Source organism: Leuciscus leuciscus, assembly GCF_965113295.1.
Source record: "Leuciscus leuciscus genome assembly, chromosome: 12".
NCBI classification, from domain to species: Eukaryota; Metazoa; Chordata; class Actinopteri; order Cypriniformes; family Leuciscidae; genus Leuciscus; species Leuciscus leuciscus.
In genome coordinates, this window is record NC_138736.1 from 41,585,179 (window position 1) to 41,605,227 (window position 20,049).

At 37.0% G+C, this 20,049-nt stretch overlaps 1 protein-coding gene and 2 long non-coding RNA genes across 3 annotated transcripts; all 3 read right to left on the reverse strand.

Moving 5' to 3' along the window:
* Window positions 1–207: 207 nt before the first annotated feature.
* On the reverse strand, window positions 208–12,208 carry LOC309511388 (glutathione S-transferase A-like). The gene is made up of 6 exons (XM_082186602.1): window positions 11,953–12,208; window positions 6,279–6,344; window positions 4,535–4,640; window positions 3,573–3,691; window positions 1,137–1,225; window positions 208–889 (listed from the first exon to the last, which is right to left on the reverse strand). Exons 1-6 carry the CDS (start codon window positions 12,118–12,120, stop codon window positions 757–759), a joined length of 681 nt encoding a protein of 226 aa, XP_082042728.1. The 5' UTR covers window positions 12,121–12,208; the 3' UTR covers window positions 208–756.
* LOC309511440 lies at window positions 7,714–9,741 on the reverse strand. Its single transcript, XR_014210622.1, has 2 exons — window positions 9,091–9,741; window positions 7,714–8,356 (listed from the first exon to the last, which is right to left on the reverse strand). It is a non-coding gene; the product is annotated as an uncharacterized lncRNA (long non-coding RNA).
* A 1,003-nt stretch (window positions 12,209–13,211) lies between the features above and the next one.
* Window positions 13,212–19,030, reverse strand: LOC309511428. Its single transcript, XR_014210606.1, has 3 exons — window positions 18,192–19,030; window positions 14,310–14,380; window positions 13,212–14,221 (listed from the first exon to the last, which is right to left on the reverse strand). It is a non-coding gene; the product is annotated as an uncharacterized lncRNA (long non-coding RNA).
* Between the last annotated feature and the right edge of the window lie 1,019 nt (window positions 19,031–20,049).

Genomic DNA, 20,049 nt, shown 5'->3' on the forward strand with positions numbered 1-20,049 from the left:
TTGTTATTTGGTGCAGAAGAAATGTAAAGTCTGGGTACCCCATGCAAATTTTACTAATGGACACATTTTTATCTTAATCAATCTTCCATATGGTTGATGTGCTCGGATTATTTTCATAAATTCAGTAATAAATAAAAACAAGATAGCCTATGTATGATGATTATAGGCGTTTCATACCAGTTGGATCGACAAAGACAGATTGCAGGCTGATTATTTACTTACTATTTTATTTGGTGTACGAATATGGAAGAATAAATATGAAAAATATTTGAGAAATGTAATCGTTAAATTGAAACCCAGACAGCAACATCCGGGCCACATCTGGGCCGTGTGGAATCCACGTGTACCAGATGTGGGCCGGATCTGGGCCAACACTATGTGGCTGTCTGGGAATGAATCAGCTAAAACGTAAACAATTAAGATCCCATTTCAAGCGACTTATATTTTGTGCTAATAATTTAAAACTGAAGCACATTTTTTATTTCTTGTAATGATGGTAAATATTTTCCTCAGCTTGATTAAACAGAACAAAACTTTAAAACTGTTAAAAGGTGCAGCGATGTAAACAAGACAAGAGTTGTGATTTAACAGTTGTAGGAGTAAAATTGATTAGTAAGAGACTTCTGAAACATTTCTTGCATAAAGGACTGTTAGAAAACATCACATGCAATTACTGAATAAATCAAAGCTGAACTTTATGCAATATTAATCTGATTCTGTGATGATCCAGAGGTGTTGAGGATGTTTCGATGTTCCTCACAGGTCCTTCAGTGTATCCTCACCCTCGGGTTTCTCCAGCCATTCCAGAGGCCAGCTGGCTTTAATACTGGGACGGTCCTTCAACATTTCATAATACTCCATCAGTCTGGGACATCTCTCTTTAGGACAGCTGTTAACCAGTCAGACAGATCGAACATTAAACCAGTCTAACAGATCAAACATTACACCAGTTTAACAGATCAAACATTACACCAGTTTAACAGATCAAACATTAAACCAGTCTAACAGATCAAACATTACACCAGTCTAACAGATCAAACATTACACCAGTCTAACAGATCAAACATTAAACCTTGAGCTGACATTATGATCAAACATGCTGTCCATGGAGAAGGATTGATAATGATTTCACTCACTGAAGTCGTGGGAAATATGCGATAACTGGGAAACAAACCACGTCCGCCATGGTGAAGTTCTTGCCGGCGAGGAACGACCCTTTACCCATCTGACCAACAAATGAGATTGAGTTTATTAGGAGGACAATAAGGGTTCAAGTTCAATGACCAAAGGTTGATGATAATAGTTATGGCATTCATAATGCAATTAATTTCAATAAGAACGAATGAAAGAGGCAGCGAATCAGGCTCGTTGTATTAAATCCTTTAGCCAATGTTCCTGACATTTCTTTAGAACTTGAAAAGGGTCTATTGCGCTAAAGTTTGACGTCGTCATGTTGGAATCGTTTCGTGAGATCGTGAGACTATCGATTAGGGCTGCCCGCTAATAATCGACATGAAGAGGCTTAGTCCAACAAAAATTGAATTAGTCGGTTAGTCATTTACATTTATGCATTTGGCAGATACTTTTATCCAAAGAGACTTACATTGCACGTCAAGGCACACATTTACATTCTTATCAGTTCTTGCTTTCCCTGGGAATCAAACCCATGACCTTGGCGTTGCAAACGCTAACGCTCTACTGTTTGAGCTACAGGAAAGCAAAAAAAACAAAACCTTGTGGCGAAGTTGCGTAATCCGTGAGGGACAGATCACTAACGGCGGGTACTTGTGGTAATCAGACAGGAAAATCCAAACGTTTGCCTATCATCTATCGAGCTTAAATATGACTTATTATTTGAAACATGCAAGTAGTAGCAACTTTACATGGCCGCTCGCTATAATGCTAACCTAGATAAATGTGCGCTAGCCGATTATTAGGCTCATATCTAAGTGAGGAAGCTATTAGCGCTCTTGCTGCACGACACTTAGAGCCTAGAACGCCACTGGAAACGGACTCATGTTATTTGTGTGCACTCACAACAACTAAACGTTGTGCTTTTGTAAAATAAAGAAAACTATCAGGATGCGCTTTCTGCCGTCTCTGTCTCTGTGAACTTGAGCGCGTCACAAAATAAACCGAAACTCAGCGTGAACTTTCCTCGCAGACATGAGAAATACATCTATCAAAAGATTGAAATGTCTATTTTTAAATTAACCGATTCAAAAGGAAAACAAACATTCTCAGATTATGTTCTGAAACGTGCATATAGGTGTGTGCACTAATGCGGAGATTCATCACTGCAGACGAAAATAAATGAATAATTAACTATTAAAATGTTCGGACAGTCTCCCATTCATAATCATGAGGTTTGCTGGTGCGCTGTGGCTTTATGTGTGCGTGTGAGCGCTGATTAGGCGATGTAGGTGATTTAGAGCTTAGATTCTCTGTCCGAGCCCAAACTTGGCCCTTGATCAAGCACTTGTGTTACAGAATGCAACACGTCACGTGTCATGCGCAGCGTCTCCTCCACTCGCACGCATCACACCGGGGCCGGGATAATAGGCTTTAAAAATATTTATTTTGTTTAAAAAATATTCTGTATTCTAAAACCTTGTTGAATTATATTAGAGAAGTAGCCTAGGCCTACTCCCCCTAGGCCATCCAAAGTTCATTTTCTGCGTTCATCATTGTTCACGTTTAAAAAAAAAAAAAAGAAAATGTCATTCGGATTTGCAATCCATTCTATTCTGAATAAACAAACAACATAGTTTACATGCTTCCTCCTTGTTGCATTATTCATTAAGATAATAATTAATAAATGCACGCACAATTATCCGTGAACTTGATAAATGTTGCAGATATGTTCTACTATGCACAAACAAATGCCTTTCAACTTGTGTGTGCAAAATTCAGAAGTAAATGAATGTGCAACAATTTGCACAAATAGAGAGTCTGTAGGCCTACTGCACTGTTGTAGCCATTAAATAAGCTCATTTAGTTTCATATTTGTTCAAATATTATAATGTTATTTTTTTCCATCTATGTTGATTATGAAAAGTGAACAGCACGAGTAAGATAGGATATGCAATATATCGGGAGACATGGAGTGGGTCAGACATGATTTTGACCACTTCATTAAGTTTTGTTTTGTAGAATGTATCTTAATTTAATTTTCTTTTTTTTTTTTATCAACCAATTGCCTGTATTTAATAAATAAGAAGCAGACAATATAATCTTGGAGGCGCCGGCGCGCCGTGGTCACTTGCATTGCACGTGAACTGGAGCGCATCTCATCATAAATTATCCGAAACTCAGCGTATGCCTCACAGACATGAGAAATATATCAAAAAAAATGATCTGGCGCCGCTCTAAGCTCTAAGGCAATTAAAAGCTCATTATTATGATTTGGCTTATTAATATACAAGTGCGAGAAGTCGACTAATCGCTTAAATGAATGACTAACAGTCGACTAGAAAAATCTTTAGTCGAGGGCAGCGCTACTAGCGATCTAGTCAGAGAATTCGATTATCGGCCGATACTGATCAATCGGAGAATCCCTGTTAAAACACAACCTTCTCCAAGTATCCGTCCCACAGTTTGAGTTCGGTGACGAGATTCTCTTTATTCCTCTTCAGGGCCGATTCGTGTCGCTCTCCCTCAGGGATGTACCACTCGTAGAAGGCCACGTCGTCTGCACACACAAGAGTTCAACACAGAATAAGCGGCTGACCGTCGTCCGCTCAGAGTGAAACTGCTAACCACTTAAAGCGCTGTTGGACATCATCGAGTGCAAGAACCATAACGACACGTTTGTTTTCTTAATGCAAACCGTGAGCAAAGAGAGCATGTGATAGGAGGACGATGACAGCGAATAAACTACATTAATTACTTTTAATTACAAATTTTGAACCGGATGAGGTAAGATCTGAGTCAGTGGTTCTCAACCTTTTTTGGGCCAGCGCCCCCTATCCATTACCCAGGTCCCTTACCTAAATGATAAATAAAATAGAACAATAAATTAATAGTATGCCTATATTAAAAATAAATAGACATATGAGACTGTTGATTCACATAACTCATTTAGTATGCGCTGTTCTATGAATGTGCAAATTAGCCCCGCCTCCACTCACTCACTCAGCTCAGAGATCCACTGGTTGACGATCACACGTTGATCTGATTGGTTACAAGGTAGTTTGTGACGTCAGAAACACCAGCGATTTCAAAGCGTGTTTTTGAGACTGTCTTTGGTTCACTGCAGTTTTAAGGAGGAAATACTCAGCAATGGTGTTGATTTATGAATTTACACATGGTTTGTCTTAAAGCACATTAAAAACACCACATAGGTACATTACTACATTACTGACACATAAACTACATTAAAAGCTGGATTTTCACCACAGGGGGGACTTTAAATCTCATTTATATAAGGCTTGGATGACTGGGATTGGCCGATCATAATGAAATAAAAATCGGTTTTCGTCGAAATGAGTCGTCGTGCAGCTTTAAATGTACGTTCATGATTTAAATCACTTACACATTTTCTGCTGCAGGTTGTTGGTCTCAAACATGCGCTGGTAGACGAGCGCCAGTTCGGCTGGATCATCTGGGATCAGACGGGCTCCTTGAGACTTGAACGCACTCTACAAACCAGAAACATTTATCAGTCTGTGACGTGACCCTCATCTTTGTGTTTGGATCTGTTCAATTACTACAAAAAAATAAATCAATTGTTATTACTACACTTCCTTGAAAGCACTGATTCAATTTCAAAAGCAAATGCTAACCAATTATTTAAGAGTTGAGCAGCGAGCTCATTGGCTACTGATACAGCAGGAACCAATCAGCTTTGTGTAACATATACATGCAATATAAGCATATAAACATGGAAAGTCTACATTGGAACTTATTAATCGATTTTAATCTACTCTGAACTGTAATAAATTATAATTTAATTTAATGCTCTGTACTAGTTTTCAAGGGTTTAAGAAAAGCTAAAAGTGATTATTTGTAACTCACCTATCCCAGTTTGATAGACAATATTAATATTATAGTTGTTTATTTGGTCTGTAATGCTGCGAGATGTCGCCGACTCAAACGCAGTGTTCTGTGTTTGTATAAAAACGAAGGAAACATTAATCACTGATTTTTGTTAGGTCATATATTTTGTTTGTCCCTATTCAAATGTTTTATGAATATATGCAATACTGAAATACAAATATTTTTGGTAACGTCTTTTAACTGTACAGTATGAAAGCCCATTTTCGCCACATAAGAAAAAAACATGCTTTTGTAAGTCATAATTATGACATAAAAAGTCAAAATTATGATATACTAATTAACTTAACTTTGATTTACATTTTCATAATAATGACAAAAAGTTGAAATTGACAAAAACTCCCCAGACAGCAACATAGCCCAGATCCGGAACACGTGCATTCCACACGGCTCAGATGTGGGCCGGATCTGGGCCAACACTATGTTGCTCTCTGGGTAATAATTATGACATTAAAGGTCATAATCTTTAAAGGTCATAATCATCTAATCTTTCCTAACGATCCGCTAGCTGCCCGCCCCATAAGCAGGCCGTCAAAAAAACGCGTCTCTGTAGGCAGCCTCTGAGATCTGCACACAAAAACAATTGGTTTCACCAACCACTCAAAACCAAAATAAATAGTGTTCCAACCAATCACCGACAGGGATGGGTGTTGTGAGGTTTTGCACTCGTGCACGGCTGCCTATGACGACTGCATGCGAAATCCTCACAACACCCATCCCTGTCGGTGATTGGTTGGAACACTATTTATTTTGGTTTTGAGTGGTTGGTGAAACCAATTGTTTTTGTGTGCAGATCTCAGAGCCTAGGCTGCCTACAAAGACGAGGGTTTTTGACCATTTTTGAACATCATTTATGTTTGGGCCTGAAATTGCTGATACAACCTTTAACAGCCGAAATTATAACAAAGTCAAAATGAATTAATATGTTATGATTTCTACCTTTTATTTCAATTATGATTTAATATGTCATCATAATTATGACTTGTATATCATAACTTTGACTTTTTAGTAATTAATTTTGAGTTCAGTCACGCTTAATTTCCCGCATTTGGCAGGTAAATATCCCCATCCCCCTCTCTTCCTCAGCATCCTATTTTCTTATTCACAAGAATTATAACACTTTTGGATTGTGTTTGTTTAAATTAGGTACAGATGTGTATTTGTACGAAGGCTAAAGGACCGCTGGATTCTCGCCACGCCTTCTGTTTATGACACTGATTTACCTCCAGATACAGACACGCGGCGAAAGACTCGTTCACGATGAGGTCTCCGTGCTTGAAAGTTGGAAGCTGCAAAATAAATAAATGTGCAATGTTAAAAAATAAATATAAATTAATTTAAAAAAAACTTGGTAAATGTCGTGTCTCTTTATGAAAGGTGCATTTGCAGTAAACACTAAGTAGGCGGTGGGCCGAACCTCGAAATTACGAATTTAATACTTACCTCACAGCTGTGTACGTTTTTTTTTGCTGAGGTCATGTAATAAAATCGTATAAGTACTACAGACATTGTTTCCAACTATGTTTTATGCACATTTGACGCAAAATGTCCTTACAAACTCTTACTTTTTTAAACCGGCAAAGAAGCAGGAGTACTAATCATAACGCAAGAAAACCTCCCGTTTCCTTGACAACCAATGTAAATAATGAACACAGATTCTACAGCGGAGGCATGTAATCTTTGTCAGTGACAAGAAAGCTGGGCCATATAGTGAAACTGACGCATATAGCTTATCTAACGGCAGATGAAGTAAAACCGTAAATCTTTATTATGAGTCCTAATCATAAATACAGTGCATGTTCACAATAACAGTTTAAATAAATAAAAGAATGATTTAAACCAGTGGTTCTCAACTCCAGTCCTCGGGACCCACTGCTCTGCATATTGTGTATGTCTCCCTTATCTGACACACTGAGTTTGGAGTTGAGAACCACTGATTTAAACTATATGTTTTACTTCTGATATAAACATTTAAATTAAATATGCCATTCTCATTAATGGTGTTGTTAAACACTTTAACTACATGAAATAATTACTGAGAAGTTACAACATTTTTATATTCAAATTTTTGTTGTGGATGCAATGCTTTTGAACACTTCTCCTCTGGCATGCTGTGTTTTAATGTTTTAACTAATTGCTTATCATGATAATAGCAGATTGTCTGAGAAAATGGTTTCGTGCAAATAATGCACAACAAGGTCTATCTGTTTCCATTAAAAATATAAATCATTTAAAAATACTATTTGGCCAGTGGAAAAGATTGAGAAAAAAATTCTCTGAAATGTTTTTTACACTATTTGATTTATTCATTCAAAAACAAGGCAAGAATAGGCTACTAAATTATTTTTATTAATAAAATGAGAGCATATGAATAAAGCGGAGCGGTGTGACACTTAAATATAAGTTAAAAAACTTAAACATACATTATATGTGTTATTTTATATACGTTTAACCCCTTACTAGTCAGCCCCAATTTTGGCAAGTGATGCATACCCAAAATAAAAAGGTTGCTGCTCAGAAGTCATTCTGAATTGACACATAACCAACATATATTTAGAAATCCAACCCTTGAGAGTTTACAATTCAAGACTCAAAATTAACCAGACTGTTATTAATATTGAGATATACAAGCTCAAACATAGAAACAAAAACAACAAATATTAAGAATATATTTATTAAATGAATAAAAAATGTATGTGAATTTAGGATTGCAACTTATAACCACAACTAAAACATGGGGATTTTTTAAAGACAATCATCCCGCACATCCTATTCTATAATAAAATCAGCTAATCGAATATTTGAAAATCGTGACTCATCCCTAATTAATATAGTATTATTGTGTAAGTGGATGACATGACAAGCAGCAAAAGGCAGTGCAATTTGTGTGTAAGTGGGGTCAAATGTTCATAGCAAATTTCTAAATAAACCAATGTAGCAGCATCATAGTGTAAACTACCAGTGTATCTGTGCAAGAGTCAATCAGCTGCCCTCAGGTTATTGGAGGGTGGGGGTGGAAGGAAGAGGCTCACTATGATTCCCCTATAGAAAGTTAAGAGGATGGATTTTTGGGAGATGAGCCTTCCTCAACTGTGGGAGGAAGTGCAGAGGTTTTTGGACTTTCTTGGCCAGGTTCTGTTGGTGGTGTCGATAGATCAAGATGGGTCACTCTGTGATGTGGATACTAAGCAACTCCGTGATCTTGACCTGCTCCATCATGGTGCTGTTGATGTGATGATTGTCAACGATCACCTCTGTAGTCATTTGGGTGTGGAGAGATATGATGTTGTCCTGTCCATGTCTGTGTGTTAGATAAACAACTGAATTTAATTCAGATAAATAAACACAGAAAGCGCACATTACTAAATCATTTTAAATCACATTTTTCATCTTGACATTTGTATTAAGATGCTAACCATCTTGAGCATGACAAGACTACTGCAGTTCTGACCACAAATAATTTTGTTAAATAGCTCAAAAACAGCCATCTTTAACTAAAATATTTTTCCACCATACCTGTTCTGTTATGTAGGTGAAGCCCAACCACTATCAATCGTGACAATCAACCATAATTGGCTAAAATAACTCCATGACTACCACTATAAAGTTGATTTGAAATAATTTCTTTGTTTTGGTTTGCACTCTTTTTAGCTGATAATTAGTCTAGCTTACTTGTAGCCTAGGTAGCTTGCTGTAACCAACCTGGACATACCCTCCCGTTTACCCCGTGATTCTCCCTTAGAATTATTTCCTGCTGTCTTCCCGTTTAAATATTTTTCCCGTAATTATATACTCTTTGCTTAGTTCATTGTGTATGTACCGAATGCTTATTTTGGATTAGCCTAAGCAACATACCGTTAGACCTCACGTTAGCTTTACTGCTCCACTACCAACATTCTTTCGTGGCTAACGTTACTGTTCTCATCAACGACAACGCATATATTCACGGCGAACTATAGCTTGCAGTCTTAAATACAACTTATATGAAAAGCGTTAAGATATAGGGGTGTATAATCATTGTAAAACAAATCTTACCTTGACGTTGTCTTGCCGAGAAACACCGGTCTCTCCAGATTGGGTTGTAGACTCATGAGCTGTGTCCCAATGTGAAGGCTGCATCCTCCGAAGGCCGTATTTGAAGGACGATTGGCCGCATTTGAAGGCCGATTGCGTCACAGCGGCGCGACGAAGGACGTCCCAATTCAAAGGCTGCATCCTTGGAAGGTCGCATTTGAAGGCCGATTGCGTCACGCGGCTCGATGAAGGCTGTCCCAATTCAGTTCTGCATCCTCCGAAGTCCGTATTTGAAGGCCGGTTGCGTCATCGCGCCGCGACGAAGGCTACCCTGATTCAAAAGCGACGCCAAATGCGTCCTTCGTTTCCCCGTGAAAGGAAGGATCCATAAATGAACACTTAGCGGCCTATCCTACCCTATTCTACCCCATAACTCATTGCGCGCCGTTGACGACAGCATTTATTTATTTATTTTTAAAGACGGCCGAGACTAGAGATCGGTGGTGGACAGCAAATTCACATTTAAATGTAAGTATTATGTTTTCATTTATTTAAATGGCTAGCGAAACCGAGTTAAAGTTTATTATAAACTTCATCTTAACTCCTTCGTCACTATTGTGTGGCTTCATTTGTCAGGTAGTTTGAGGCAAAACTTGTGCTAATATTAGTTTAACGACCTATCTGTAATATTTGCACTAGTCTATCTCACTTGTGTATTAGGCTAAAAGAAATATTCTAAAGAAGTAAGCACACAACAATAAGAAAAGCAGTTGATAAGGCAATGGGGTTTCACTTTTATGTTTTTGTAGTGCTGTCATGCAAGCTATGTGGTTTTAACCAAATTTGAGTATATAGAAATATGATTTCTTATGTATTTTGTATGCATGTCTTGATGTGTCATATTTTGCAGTGTTAACAATGCACTTAAGATTGCACCCCTGTGTTAAGCTTTTTTAGAGCAATTCAGGAGAAAAAAAAAACACGTCTTTGCTGAAATGTATTGTGCTGTTGTTGTTAACATAACAAGCCATGGTTAATTTGCTCTGCCCTTAGGATTGCAAGTGTCCTGGGACAGGTGAGGGTGTGAGTGGGAAACCCACTGCTGAAACTTGGCCCTGGTTTGTCCTCAGGGCCCAGTTCAGCAGTGGGTATCCACGGTGAGGAGGAGCCAGCACCAGCAGCACCAGCACCAAGGCAGAGGGATGGACAGGCTGTTTTCTCTTCTTGAGAAAATGATTGAAAAATGTTTTTTTTCTACATATTCTTTAACTTTTTTCATTATTTTTTAAAAGGAAAGAAAATCTGTACATTATTTTTTTATGCAACTTTAAATGTGTAAATAAAAGAGAATGAATTGTTCTGGACATTGTTTATTTTTTTGACAGTCATAATTTCTACTTGAAACAAACTCTTGTAGGCCTATACCTTTTTTTTTTTCAAATAAAATTGGTAAATGAAAATCATTTGTTCCACGGGCTACATTAAAGTACTTTTTCCAACTATTAACAACATACGTTAAACATATCAAAATCAACAAACATTTACAGTACATAAAATAAGAAAAAAATGTAGACTTTTATTAGAATTTATTAGAATAATAATTAGACTTTCAAAAAGAGTAATTTCTGAAAAAAGTACTTTTAATAACAAGTTTTTAGTATCAAGCGTAAAACTAGAGGTATGTATTCTGCAGGGGAAAAAACTCATTGTCAGTTTTTTTTTTATAGTTTGTATTTATATTATGACATGCATTTTACTTCTGAATATTTTCAAGGTTGTTACATTATATACTTTTGTGTAGTTTAATGTAAAATCATATGTGAGGGAAAAAAGGTACTTCAGTTGAGGGTGTGAGTGGGAAACCCACTGCTGAAACTCGGCCCTGGTTTGTCCTCAGGGCCCAGTTCAGCAGTGGGTATCCACGGTGAGGAGGAGCCAGCACCAGCAGCACCAGCCAGCACCAGCAGCAGCAGTGAAGTTTTGTACGTTTTCACGTACAAAACTTCACATTTGTACGTGAATATTTAATGAAATATGCAGTTCCGAAAATTAAAGTCTCATATAAGTTTGATATGTCCCATATCAAAGGGCTCATCTGAAGCGCTCGGACCGGTCTAGCCTACAAGGACTGTTCTTGTCGCCTGGCAACCGTGACAGCTGCCGATGACGAGCGCGAGAAATACTGGACTTTTTTATATTCAATTGGGTTTTATATTCAAATAGGGCTAAACCAAAAATACATGACCTGGCAGCACCGGGGCTGAAACATCCTCACCATGTCCTCCAGTAAAATATAAAACATAAAAATGACAATAGCCAATTCTGGCTCCATAGCTGTTTACTCAATTAGGCTATATCAAATGAATGATCAGGATGGCAGCTGTCCTCTCGGACCGTTGAGGAGCGGTGATCAGAAACACCTGGTTGCGCAATTAGGAAATCCTATGAAGGGTGCGTCCTTTGGAGGACGCAAAGGCTGCATCCTTGAAGTCTTCAGTCCTTCGAAGGATGCAGCCTTCACATTGGGACACAGCTAGTGATTTGGCTTCAGACTGACGCGACGACGGTTCAACGAATAACGTGATTGGCCAAATCAATTCAACAAGGTAACAACACAAGCGTTGATTGGATCTCACTCCGGCCAACGTTTGTGATCAGCAAGCGAAATTAAATCTATTTTTATACTTTAATGTGCAACAACTGGCGTTGGAAACAATCGGTAATCTTTTTGTGAATTATTCATACAGACAAATAAAAAAAATGAGCCACACAGCTGCTGGGTAACTGTCAAATCAAAAACTAAACGAGATAGACGGACTTGGCCCACTGCCTATAATGCAGTCAGCAGAAACCCCACTCCACAGGCGTGTGTGTGAGACGCACCTGAAGTCTGGGATTGAGAGCCTTCACTTCTGCACACTGGTGCTCTTTCTTGTCAAACGACAAATGTTTGTGTTTGTATCCCTGCAGTTTCTTCTCCTCCAGCGCGATCATGACCCTCCAGCACGGCGGAGAGCCGGAGCCCCAGTAAAGCATCATATTCTGCGCCATAATGTCGAGTTTATTCAGAAATGTTGTTACAGATTTGGTTGCGTTTCAGGTCGGAACTTGATAGGCGTGGCCCGTTCGCAAGTTCAAGGAGCATGCGCAGTTTATGCTCGTGTGAAGACCGCGGTCAGCCTAAAGATGTCGTTGGTAGGCTACTTAAGGGATAGTTCACCTAAAAATAAACATTATCCAATAATATACTCACCCTCAAGCCATCCTAGGTGTATATGACTTCCTTTCAGCCACACACAATTACAGTTATATTAAAAAAATATATCTTTATAATGGCAGTTAATGGTAACCGAGATTTTGAAGCTCCATCCATCATACAAGTAATCCATATCCATTCGACTCCAGTGCGTTAATAAATGCCTTCTGAAGCGAAGAAAAATATCCATTTAAAACTGTATAATCACTGTCAAGACTAATCGAGTCAACTATCAGTTAATGATTATACTAAGTAGCCTACACACGATTGATATTAACTTAAAATATGTATGCATTTATTACATTACTTGCATTTACTTGCTAATGCATTTACTCACATTAACAAATGGAACCTTGTTGTAAAGTGTTTTTCAAAGTAAAGGAAGATTTGTTTAAATTTAAAAAGTTACATTTTTACTATTAAAAAAGTAAATTAAAGTACTATTTTACTATTAACTTAAAATAGTTAAATTTTTAATAAGGGAACATCGATACATCACAGGAAGTGGAGAGCGAAAATCAACCAACTGTCATCCCAGCTAACACAGTTACGTTGTGAAGACGTAACCGGACCGGACCATATTCGTCGTAGCGACGTGCCACATAACGTTCCAGTGACGTAACTTTGTGATTCCCATAATCGTCGTGGCGACGTTATAGTGGTACGTCGCAAGAACGTGATGAGTACGTCTTTATGACCAAACTGGCACGTTGCGAGGACGTAACACCAAAGGACCATATTAGTCGTTAGGACGTGCCACATAACGTTCCAGCAACGTAACTTTGTGATTCCTGTATTCGTCGTGGCGACGTTATAGTGGCACGTCGCTGGAACGTGGCAGGTACTTCCTAACGACCAAAATACCACGTCCGCATTTATTTTTAATATACTTCTCACCTTTAGTCCTGGGAATTAAGATGTGCTTGATCCATAACATTGAAATCCACATAGAACTGATAAACTCAAACATTTCATTCTCTGCTGTAAAACCTTATACATTCTAATAGGGAATTGTGTATTGTTTTCTGTTAATACGTTTAGGGATCAATACAGATATGTAATGGAAACCAATACAAACTTGTATTAAATTCTAAATAGAAAATGGCCCAAAACCACACTGCATTAATTTATTAATCAGCATTTATTCAGTGTTTCTTTGTACAAACTAAGCCAATAAATTTTGAACATTAACGATTTTTTAACCATGTTAACAAGTAATGAGTACATAAATGTAACATCAATTAATTAATCAAAAAACATAATCAATGAATAATGTAACCAACTATTAAAATGTTTTATTCTTTTTACTGAAAAAAAAAAAGTGTTTGATATTCTTATTGATACTACTCTCTATAATTTGGCAGATAAACAATAAAGACCTTTAAAAAAAGAAATGAAAAGATTCAGCATTTTCTTTATTATTAATTTTCTTTGCAGAAATAGGTTCAGTTGTTTCCTGTAGTGTCCTATGAGGCTCCTGCTACAAATGTCTGGTGGTGATGTGCTTCATTGCTTCACTACCAGTAGCTAAACCTGAACAATGCGACAATTACCAAAGATCTATAGCCTAGTCCTTGAGCTTCTCTGAAGCTAACAAATAAAATACAAATATTGCTCATAAAGAGTAAAGATATGTAAAAGGAACAATATAGATTTCTAGCATTTCTCCTGTATTATTTCGCCCACCAAAATATACATAAAGAGTTTTTTGTTCAAGAAAATGAGCATGATGACTGTGTCCCAGCTGTGGAAACCGCTCTTTCAGACAGTGTTGAGGAGGCAGAAGGAGATGATGGAGAGCTGTGGGAGAAGAGGATGAGTCTCTTTCTTACCCCACCAGTGGAGGGCAGGGTCTTCTGAGGCAAGGAGAGGAGGATGGTCTCTCTCTATATATTGCTGGAAAATAAAAATAAAATGTACCATACTACTGTAGTCAGGTTTATAGTTTTTTGTTAGAAAGGAATAAGAAAATTGTCTAACTTACGTATTCCTCCTCCTCCTCCTCCTCTTCCTTATCCCGAGCTGCACTGTCACCTCATCGTCCTTCTTAGGCAGCTAAAACAGAGGAGTACTTTATTAATGTTGCTAATATAATGCAGTTTTTCGAAAATACAGTAAAAACAGTAATATTGTGACTATCATTAAAATGTAAAATAGCTGTTTTCTATTTTAATGTATTTTAAAATATAATTTATTCCTGTGATCAAAGCTGAATTTTCAGCATCATTACTCCAGTCTTCAGTGTCACATGATCCTTCAGAAATCATTATGATATGATGATTTGATGCTCAAGAAACATTTATGATTATTATCAGTGTTGAAAACAGTTGAGCTGCTTAAGATTTTTGTGTAAACCATGATGCCCTTTTCAGGATTCTTTGATCAATATAAAGTTCAAAGAAAAGTTTTAAAGTTAAATCTTATAACATTATAAAAGTCTTTACTGTCACTTTTTATCAATTTAATCCATTCTTGCCATTATTGTTTTCCAAAATCTTACTGGCCCCTAACATTTGAATTGTGTACACAAAAACAAGAAGCAGCATAACTATGGAGGCAGATCAGTCTCAAATATAATTCACGCAAAAGACATGATTCACAAATGCGTATACAATTTCACATGCATGAAACCTAATTCACATACACACAAAAAAATCCACGTGCGTGAAAAAGCAATTCACATGCGCAAAATAAAATTATATACTCATAAAATACATTTCACAAATGCAAAACACAATTCGTAGATATACAACTGTGCACAAAAACCTTTGAATGTTTAAAATGTACGAGTGTATCCTTGCATTTGAATGTGCAAATCGTCATTCACGTACGAATCGCCTTAGATATGTGTGTGTGTGTTTTTGAGACTTTCCTGGCAGCATAACACTCGTAACACAGAGCAGTCGTACTCTTTAGCCAATCAGATTTAAGCTTATCAATCGACCAATCAGTATCACGTGAGGGCGGGCCTACCTTCATGTTACGTCATCAGCTTTCGACTAGTTCATGGCTGAGCAGAGGTAAGTGCAGTTAATCGTTCATTTCTGTGTTTAGAAGTTAGAGATCAGTTGAAGCAATAGTTTATTAACTGTTTGTTTCAACAAGTGGTTGAAAGTGATGCATTGTTACTGTATTAATTTGTCTCCTGCGGAAAGCCTTGCTATGCATGCATTATTAAATGTTCTTGTAAGAATTAAAAGATTCAGACATAGTTCAATTTGATGTACACGTTTTATTCATTTGAAAGTTTCCGAATCCTTTGGGAATAAAATATATAAAATGACTTGATCATGATTAATGTTCCTGTTACATATGAAGATCATGAACTGACAGTCTAAACTGTGAAGCACAATATTCAGTACAGAGAAATATACGTCTCTTCAGGAGTTGTGAGATCCAGTCAGAGTCTTCTTTGCTTTTAAGTATATAAATATAAGTGCAATACATCAAGAGAAAAGTTAAAAAATGAATTGTTCAGTCCGGTCATCAGTAGACCTCTCTGTTAGGACATATAAGATTTTGTCCTGATATTTAAAGTACTAAAACCCCTATAGTACAAGAGGTGCAGACAGAGGATGTGGGAAATTAAGTGATGGTATTTGAATAGAGTTTACTGAATAATCTTAGTCGCATAATCTTAATTGCCTCTCTATAAGTACCTTTGTTTTATCAGCATAAAATCAGATTTGCCTATTTTACTAGGCAAAGTAAAATTAATGCTTCACAATATTGTCCTGTGAGACCTTAAGATGACAATAAAAAACCTTATTTAAAAACCTTGAGATTACAATACAGCATAAGGAAATGCATGTTGAATATATTGGTAACACTCTACAATAAGGTACAATAACTAAGTTAACATTAGTTCATGTATTAAATAACCATGAGCAATACATTTGTTGCTGTGTTTGTTAATCTTTGTTAACGTTAGTTAAAAATACAGCTGTTCATTGTTAGTTTACAGTGCATTTACTAATGTTAACAAGATTTTAATGAAGTATTAGTAAATGTTAACATTAACAAAAAATAATAAAGGCTGTTCACGTGCAGTTCATTATTAGTTCATGTTAACTAATGAAACGTTTTAATAAAGTGTTACCAATTAAGACATAAATACAAGAAAAAAAGTATAAAAGAGAATAAAGAAACAACGTGAATTAAGATGTTCGTGACTGCTATCCAGATGTCACACCAAAGGTGAGTAATCCTGAAAAATGCAGGGAAACAAGTGTTAATAATAATTTAACATCATACACAAATGGCAAAAAACACTGGGTGCTCATTACAATTGGTCTATTCACTATTTAAAGAACAATCTCGATGGGTATTGACCACAGATGATTGTTTTGCAATCATTAGCGTGATTGTAGCTGTGAGAGCTGTCTGTACCTTCAGCTAAAATACAACAAAACATTGAAAACAAGCATCATTCTTCTTCATTTTTGACACGATATGGGACATCTAATTACAACAACACTTGCTTACATCAGTTAATAGTTCATAAACTATTGCTTCAACTGATCTCGAACTCTTTAACTTCAGTTAACACAGAAATGAACGATTAACTGCACTTACCTCTGCTCAGCCATGAACTGGTCGAAAGTTGATGACGTAACATGTAGATAGGCCCGCCCTCACGTGATACTGATTGGTCGATTGATAAGCTTAAATCTGATTGGCTAAAGAGTACGACTGCTCTGTGTTACGAGTGTTATGCTGCCAGGAAAGTCTCAAAAACACACACACACATATCTAAGGCGATTCGTACGTGAATGACGATTTGCACATTCAAATGCAAGGATACACTCGTACATTTTAAACATTCAAAGGTTTTTGTGCACAGTTGTATATCTACGAATTGTGGTTTGCCTTTGTGAAATGTATTTTATGAGTATATAATTTTATTTTGCGCATGTGAATTGCTTTTTCACGCACGTGGATTTTTTTGTGTGTACGTGAATTAGGTTTCATGTATGTGAAATTGTATACGCATTTGTGAATCATGTTTTTTGCGTGAATTATATTTGAGACTAATCTGCTTCCATACATAACTGTTTTCAACATATTAGATAATAATCAGAAAAAGTCATTGAGCATCAAATCATCATATTATAATGATTTCTGAAGGATCATGTGACACTGAAGACTGGAGTAAGGATGCTGAAAATTCAGCTTTGATCACAGGAATAAATTGCATTTTACAATATATTCACATATGTTATTTTAAATGTTAATATTATTTCACAATATTATTGTTTTACTGTATTTTTAATCAAATAAATGAGTCAGTAATATAGGTAAAAATATGGTGGGGGAAAATGGATATGAAGTTATTTAATAACTTAAGCTTCCTCAGTTCTCCCTGTGTTTCCCACTTCTCTGTCAGCAACTTCCTTAAGAAATGTTGAAATCGTAGAGCTTCCCCTCTGTTGTAGAGGGGTTATTTTGTCGCTGCTTAAATAACATAACATGTATCAATATTTCTTTACCGTGAAAGATCAAAACGCATCTAAACTAGTTTCAGACAATTTTAGCTCAGTGTAAGTGACGTCATCGATTAACAGCACACAGCTGCTACATTTATGTTATATCAGTTAAATAAATTAATCAACTTCCAATCACACATTCAGGTGCACATCATAACCTCTTATCTACACAAAGATGTGATTATAAGCCCAAACTTTTGTAAATAAGAGCTTAGGTTAGCCTCTCTTCTGAAAACGGTTGAGATGCTAACGGACTTTTTCGAAGACACTAAACCATTTCTACAAAGTAGCCTAAATATTCAACAGATGTAATAACACGTAAGAAAAGTGTCAGGAACAGTTGTGTATATTATGTGTGTGATTTTAGAGACTAAACTCACCTGAAAGCAGTGAAAACAACAGCAAGAGAGGGAGCTTTCCTGATATCCGTTTTGTTGCGGCGCCGTTTCCATGGCAACTCTGCGCCGCTCCAGGGTTTGAAAGCTACTCAAATGTTCAGCCCGCACGCTCATAAAACACGTCAGTCACGCAGCATTTACATAAATAAATATGTAGAATTAACACATTACTTAAATACAAATCTCATGAATTTAAAACTCATTTTTAAGTTCTTCAAGTTTGAAGTTCAGTTTGAAGATTTTTTTAATTGTTGTTTTTACGAACACCCAACCTCCTTAATAATAATACAAAGGATAATAATAATAATAATTATATACAAACGTTTATATTTATGACAAGGTTGTGAGGACGTCGTGGTAAAGTTCTTTTTTTTTAGAATCTTGCCTAACGTTCCAGAAACGTTGTGGGCACGTCCTCAAAAGACGTCGCTAGTTTATCCCATGGAGAACGTTGTAAAGACGTGGTCCACTGGTCACCAGATAACTTTCCAGATAATTTCAATTATATAAATAAATGCATTACAAATATTATCCTAGTGATAATATGCCATTTGGATATTATATGGAACATTTACTTAATTCATCAAAGATTTTATTAAGTTATCTGGTGACCAGTGGACCACGTCTCTACAACGTTCTCGATGGGATAAACTAGCGACGTCTTTTGAGGACGTGCCCACAACGTTTCTGGAACGTTAGCCAAGATTCTAAAAAAATGGAACTTTACCACGACGTCCTCACAACGTTGTCATAAAGTAATGTCACGCTGACCAAATGACGACTAACTGACGACGTCGTCACAACGTACTGTGTTAGCTGGGATGTGCCCCGCATCACCAGTCTGAACCGTCTGAACCCCCTTCTTATACTGTCTATGGTCTGACCTCACCAGCAGAGCCGTTAGAAATTTAAATTTAAAATCTCTTCCAACGGATCAGCTGGTAAGGTCAGACTGGTGAGTATTTGAGTGTTCATACTGTTATTATTATACAAACAAGAGTATTTGTGAATGGTTAGGGCGATGCATGTTACATTTCCATAGTCTATTGTATGAATATCTATTCTACACAAATTAAGTGTTGAGAAGCAGCTGAGCTGTCATTTTTTTATTTTACTTTCTTTACCTCAGGAATGTTTGCTAATTGCTTTGCAGCTGCGGGCGGTAAAGAAACGCACGCGATGAGACCTCTACAATTATTAAAGGTGCCCTAGAATGTGAAATTGAATTTATCTTGGCATAGTTAAATAACAAGAGTTCAGTACATGGACATGACATACAGTGAGTCTCAAACACCATAGTTTTCTCTTTCTTATTTAAATCTCGTTTTTGAAAAACACCCCTGAAAAACAGGCGAATCTCCACATAACACCGACTGTGACGCAACAGTCGGGATCATTAATATGTACGCCTCTAAAAATTTGCATATGCCAGCCCATGCTCAGTGCCAGGCGAAACTGCACAGCCGAATCATCAGAAGTTCTGCAGGTGAAGAAACAAGCAGGAGGAGGATCATAGGGAAAATGGCAGATCTATCTCTAATCGGATACCGCTACAGTTTAATTCGAAGTTGTTAGTTGCTCTGCCCATTTCACCACGGACTGTTTTTCTAACCTGGAACAATATCAAGCAGCCAGGCTTCTCTCGGCGTCTCAAACGGACGAAGGGGGCAATTTCAACTAACGTTATATTCCCGCAAGCGGTAAGTAGTGATTTTATTAACGATAATTTACACTGTGTTATCTAGATACAGCGCGATATTGTTTTTTCCTCGAGAGACATCATGGCTTGCAAACGAGCGAACGAAGCATGGCAGTTGCTCAGTGTTTGGATGTACAAATG

Excerpts from the sequence above, each read along its gene's own strand:
- LOC309511388 (XM_082186602.1), bottom strand. The coding sequence starts at position 12,120 with ATGGCGCAGAATATGATGCTTTACTGGGGCTCCGGCTCTCCGCCGTGC. Across the intron at positions 6,345-11,952 it reads CTCTCAATCCCAGACTTCAG|CTTCCAACTTTCAAGCACGG; the intron begins GTGCGTCTCACA and ends TTTATTTTGCAG. Across the intron at positions 4,641-6,278 it reads CCGCGTGTCTGTATCTGGAG|AGTGCGTTCAAGTCTCAAGG; the intron begins GTAAATCAGTGT and ends TCTGGTTTGTAG.